Here is a 6396-nt window from a genome sequence, read left to right as displayed (position 1 = left end):
GCTGCAATTTGCCCACCCTCGAGGACCTACACACCTCGAGGACATAACAGATTTCTTATTGTTCTATCAAGTGCGGAAGCCTGACCGTCCTTGTACTAGCTATACAAGGATTGCTGTCCCCTCACCTCCCAGGTCAGATATGACCACCTGACTGCTCTGGACTCTGATTACCTGAATGTCTGATTACATAACTGCCTGTCTGATTGCTCCCTCAGCCACATAATACCTGTGATTTATTCCTTGAATGAAGACATGTGTTTAAGGATATTGTATTACACCAAATTCCTTATCTACTGTATGTACTGTATTCTCTTTTATAGCTAACATTTCTCTTGACTAATGGACATTTTATATGGTCAGTTTCATATTATATGTAACTACAAATGGTATTTGAGAAGCACACCAACATAAACACAAAAAGGCAGTTGAGAACCACTCATTAATCCACTACCAATCACCTGATATTGGCAAGCAAATCGAAATAACGTTCTCAAATCTGATGTGCTATTAAATATTTATAACATTTTATCAGAACATGTATTCATCTTAAAGACATTTAGTTAGGGGGAACCGTTCTACTAGGGCACGAACACATGTCCACGTACATTTATGCATCTAGATATTTAAATTAGCAGTGTTTGTCAACGTGTTTCTGGATCAACATGGATACTTTCCATTGGCGACTGCATCAACTTCGTTTGCATCACGCTAAATGTGAAATAGGTTTCCAAAATTACAAGTACATGAACCGTACTACGGATTAAGAATTTACACAGAAATTACTAAAAAAGGTAAGCACGTTTTTATTCAAATGTATTTATTGAATACAAATATTAGCAACTACAATTGGCCTCATGAATATGCAGTAGAAAAATCCATCGTCGCCATAACAGCGTAGCTTCTACCATTCAGACTCAAGCTCCGATCCCAGTAAGAGTAGGCTGGTGCTTGATAAAAAGTTGATTGCTTGTAAAAAATGATTAAATTCGATGGAGTGTGATTAAAATCCACATTTACCAAAGATTATTCCAATGGATGAAAAAATGTAACTTTCCAAAGATGCATTATAGCAAAGTATTTAGGAGAAAAGATCAAACAGCGATGACGCACGTGGAGTTTTCCGTAAAACCAATGCTAGCAGTCACACTAATAATATTGTAGTATTTGGTTTGGTTCAATGTATAGCAACAAATGCTGAGAATATAAATGATATTTATATGTATTTATATAATTTGTCTAAAATGCATCCTTCATGCGCCGTGATTCGAGCTTTAGTAAAGGCCGCACATGACGCACGTTAGGCCATCTTGATAGCCACTCAGTGATTAGACTACATTGGATCATTTAACGTTAGCAGGCGCTCTTATCCAGAGCGTGTGTGTGTACCGTAAACGCGTCTTAAAATTGATCCATTTGTTATTTCAGATGCTACGTATTTAGTTTAACTATTCATTTCGTTTTGAATAGGTCATGGAGTCAAGGAAAACCCGAGAAAAGGTAACCATTACATTCCGCTCAATCGCTACATAAATCTAACTCAGTCAAGTTGAGAGAAAGTAGATAGGGGAAAGCATGCACCTGCCAAGTGACAAGAGGTTAACTGTAATGCAGTCATATAATATACCAATATAATTACAGATATTAGTGACCGAAAGAACGAGATCGCGAATACAAGCCGCCGAAATGAGTTTTCTCTGCAGGGTGTCCGGGCTCTCCCTTAGAGATAGGGTGAGAAGCTCGGTCATCCAGGAGGGGCTCAGAGTAGAACCGCTGCTCCTCCGCGTCGAGAGGGGCCAGTTGAGGTGGCTCGGGCATCTGATAAGGATGCCTCCTGGACGCCTCCCTGGTGAGGTGTTCTGGGCACGTCCCACTGGGAAGAGGCCCCGGGGAAGACCCAGGACACGCTGGAGGGACTATGTCTCTCGGCTGGCCTGGGAACGCCTCGGGGTCCCCCAGGAAGAGCTGGTGGAAGTGGCCGGGGAGAGGGAAGTCTGGGCCTCCCTGCTTAGGTTGCTGCCCCCGCGACCCGACCCCCGGATAAGCGGAAGATGATGGGATGGGGATGGGAATAACAGATATTGTGCTGTGTGTGTGTATATATATACAGTAATCCCTCGTTTATCGCGGGGGTTACGTTCCGAAAATGACCCGCGATAAGTGAAATCCGCGAAATAGAAAACTTTTTTTTTTTTACAATTAGCAACTATTACATGTATACAAATACAGTGACTCACGTGTAGGCCGTTTCGTCGACATTATGGGTTTAGGAGATGTTCGAAATTACAAGATAATTTGGCCAACTTAATGTAAATTTGCCAAGCTGTTTTATGTACGTACACATAACTGCACGAGACGACAAAATGATAGCACAATTCGTAGCATGTTTTGATACAAGAAGCGGGAGTGAGTTTTTAGCGAATCAGAATGCAGAGCACAATGCACCAAAAAAAAAAAAAAAATGCATTATGAAAATCCGCGAAATAGCGAATCCGCGATAAGTGAACCGCGAAGTGGCGAGGGATCACTGTATATATAACATAATTTGTGTTTTTATTTTTTAAAGGACCCTAAGTATGTAGAGAGTAATACGGAATGCAGTGCCTCAGAATATTTGCCTGAGGAAAGCACTTTGGAGGACTCATGTGCATCCCCTTTGAAAAAGCTTGCCTGCGCCTCAAAACAGCCAGCCAGTGCCTCAAAACAGCCAGCCAGCGCCTCAAAGCAGCCAGCCAGCGCCTCAAAGAAGCCAGCCTGCGCCTCAAAGAAGCCAGCCTGCGCCTCAAAGAAGTCTGCCTGCGCCTCAAAGAAGCCAGCCAGCGCCGTAAAGCAGCCAGCCAGCGCCATAAAGCAGCCAGCCGCCGCCTCAAAGCAGCCAGAGGGAAACCTGTCTGAGGCCCCACTAAAATCAGCTCCAGTCACTCCCATGGAACTCTGTGACATGGGAGTGACAGTGGATAATGGTGAGTCATTATTATATGTTAAAAAGTGCAGTAAAGTAGGGGGAAGAAGAAAATGGGACAAAAAACATTACTGTATCTACTGCTCTATGCCTCAAAGCAAAATAGCAAGGCACCTTGAAAGGAAACACAATAAGGAACTAGAAGTAAGTCGCGCAATCAGTTTCTCAAAAGACTCCAAACAACGTCTAGCTTTGCTTGAAAAAATCAGAAACAAAGGTGACTATCACCACAATGTAGAAGTACTAAAACGACGTGATGGAGAGCTTGTAACATGGAGGCAGCCCACACATGTATCACCAAGCAAGTACCTGCCATGCAAATACTGTTTAGCTTTATTTGTTAAAAATTACCTTTGGAAGCACCAGAAAAAAATGTAAATTAAGACCAGAAGCAAAGTCTTCCAAAAGGGAGAGAGTACAAGCTTCAGCAATTTGCCTTATTCCGAACGGAAGTCATGCTTCCGAAGAAAGCAGAAGGGTTACGGACAAAATGCGAATTGATTTGGTCTCTATGGAGTTGAAGTCGGACCCCTTGATCTGTACATATGCAGAACTCATGTATGACACACATGAGAAAAGTCAACTTGGCTACTGTGCTCAAAAAATGAGGGAGTTGGGTAGATTCATCCTTGCTGTCAAAATAATTGAAACAAGTGTCAAAACTCTAAGGGAGGTCTGTGTTCCAGATAGATTCAAGTTGGCTTTATCAGCAGCCCTAAACGTTTGTGGATATTTAAAACAAAAGAGGAGTTTCAATATTCCATCACTGGCCTGCAAGCTGGGATATTCATTGAAGAGGGTGGGTGAAATAATTGTGGGTGAAATTGTGCAGCAGGAAGATTCTGCGTCTGAAAAGGATGCAGCAAACTTCATCAAGTTGATCGATACTTACTGGAGTGTGTATGTCTCCAAACGTGCCAGGACTAACCTAGAAGAGAAGAAATGGAACAAAGATGACATGATTCCGCTGACAGAAGATGTAGTCCTACTCCAAAAACACCTCAAGGCTTTGGAAGAGAAATCAAAAGAACAACTGTCTGAGGCACCTAGTACAACAGCTTGGAAGGTTCTATGTGAGAGTCTGCTTGCACAGGTTATACTCTTCAATCGGAGACGTGAAGGGGAGGCATCAAAGTTACTGATGCAGACCTATCAGAACAGAAACAGGGCTCCACTTAATGCTGATGTCTACCAGAGCCTCTCAAAGTTAGAGCAAGAACTAAGTGAACAGTTCACACGGCTAGAGATAAGGGGGAAAAGAGGTTGCAAAAAAAAAAAAAAGTACCTGTCCTCCTCACCAAAAGAGTGACTGCATCACTTGACTTACTTATCAAGTATCGATCTGACGTTGGTGTGCCAGAAGACAACCCTTATGTGTTTGCCAAAGTCGAGGCAATGACTCCTATCAGAGGCGCAGACTGCCTGCGCAAGTTTGCAGATGCTTGCAAAGCGGCTCATCCAGAGAGACTCAGGTCCACCAAACTGAGAAAACATGTTGCTACACTTTGCCAGATTATGAATTTAAAAGACAATGAAATGGACCAGGTTGCAAAGTTCACGGGCCATGACATACGTGTCCATCGAGAGTACTACCGCATGACCGAAAACACTCTTCAACTTGCCAAAATGAGCAGAGTACTGATGGCCATTGAGCAGGGGACACACACATACAAGGGGAAATCTCTTGATGAAATCTCTGTCAACACAACTGGTGTGTAAACTTTATATATTTTCCCTTATACTAATGAATTAATTAATTGGTTTACTAAACAAATTACATTTTTCAGACACAGAAAGCAGGGTTCTTCAGAGACGAGAAGAAGATGCCACAGACAGTATTCCAGACAGTACCTCAGACAGTGACGAGAAAGGTAAGCCATGATCCTCTGAGGCTACAAGGTTAACCAACCTGTAACTACAGATGTTGGAGCATAATACATTGGCTTGTGGGATTGTATGCAGTCAAAATTGGGAGGATGAAAGTGTCATAACTTATATCATATCTTGCTTGTTTCACAGTTCTTACCATCAGCTCTTCCCCCACCTGGGATTTTGATGCAGATGATGAGACTGGTATGCCATTATACATATTTGTTGGAAATCTTGGCACATTGACCATCAAATTTGTTTAGATGGCTGTCTATATTGTTTGATTAAAACATTAGTTTGTGTGCTTAAATGTTTCAGACACAGAGAGTAAGCTGATTCCAAAGACTGCCGTTCCACCAAATAAACAACCCAGAACTTCCTGCACTGTTGCAAATGAAGAGCCCGGTAAGTTTGAGGCAATTTCGAGACATCCATAGTGAGAGTTGTAAAGGGGCTAAGCACACCATTAAACAGTTAAATAATTGTGTGCTTGAATGTTTTTCAGACACAGAGAGTAAGCTGATTCCAAAGAGTACTTTTCCATCAAAGAAACAACCCAGACCTTCCTCCATTGTTGCAAATGAAGAGCCCGGTAAGTTTGAGGCAATTTCGAGACATCCATAGTGAGAGTTGTAAAGGGGCTAAGCACACCATGAAACAGTTAAATAATTGTGTGCTTGAATGTTTTTCAGACACAGAGAGTAAGCTGATTCCAAAGAGTACTGTTCCACCAAAGAAACAACCCAGACCTTCCTCCACTGTTGCAAATGAAGAGCCCGGTAAGTTTGAGGCAATTTCGAGACATCCATAGTGAGAGTTGTAAAGGGGCTAAGCACACCATCAAACAGTTACATAATTGACTTTGTATTCATTTTTGTTGTCCCTTCTGTAGGAGCTGTGAAAGGTCAATGCCCAGACCAGAAGAAAGGGATGCAGTTTTTCAGCACTTGGGGAAATACATAACTTTACAAAGAGTACCAGGGAAGACTAAGTGCATGGCATGCCTCAATAAAAAGCCTACCCTCCACAGAAGATCTTGGAAAGATGTAAAAAATTACCTTCACAATTCTATTCAAAGCATAAAGAAAAAAATGGCTTGTGATGAAGCAGGATTAAAAGACAAGAAATAAGATGGTTAGAGTTAAAGGATGAGGGTGGTTAGTTAGATCAGTGGTTCCCAAGCCTGGTCCTCAGGGCACCCCTGTCCTGCATGTTTTAGATGTTTCCCTGCTCCAACACACCTGATTCAAATGAATGGTCAAAAGCAGGCTTCTGCAGAGCTGGATAACAACCCATTCATTTGAATCAGGTGTGTTGACTTCAATGTTCTGATCTGTTTGACAATATATTCCAACACCACCATTTGCCTGAAGTTTTAAAGTATTGGTGATTCTGTTTATTGGACTGTAACAATTGAAACGTGTGTTGTTGTAGAACGTGAAGTTAGGTAAAAGTAAATGTTCAGTTGGAAAGTTTGGTTGAAGCCATGTTTCAGCAACACCAATGCATTGTGATTTCAAAATACCGTTGTTTGCTTGCATGTTTTTAAAATGTGCATTGAGACTTTG

General features: G+C 41.9%; 1 protein-coding gene across 1 annotated transcript; it reads left to right on the top strand.

The window, feature by feature from the left end:
- Nucleotides 1–1470: 1470 nt before the first annotated feature.
- LOC134019516 (nucleolar protein dao-5-like) lies at nt 1471–5791 on the top strand. The gene is made up of 7 exons (XM_062460476.1): nt 1471–1497; nt 2564–2960; nt 4747–4830; nt 4979–5032; nt 5147–5233; nt 5521–5607; nt 5721–5791. The coding sequence occupies exons 1-7, from the start codon at nt 1471–1473 to the stop codon at nt 5789–5791; spliced, it is 807 nt and encodes a 268-aa protein (XP_062316460.1).
- The last annotated feature ends 605 nt before the right edge of the window (nt 5792–6396 follow it).

This window comes from Osmerus eperlanus, chromosome 4 (genome assembly GCF_963692335.1).
Source record: "Osmerus eperlanus chromosome 4, fOsmEpe2.1, whole genome shotgun sequence".
NCBI classification, from domain to species: domain Eukaryota; kingdom Metazoa; phylum Chordata; class Actinopteri; order Osmeriformes; family Osmeridae; genus Osmerus; species Osmerus eperlanus.
Note: the sequence above shows the minus strand (reverse complement) of the source record. Positions and strands in the feature narration are given on the sequence as shown.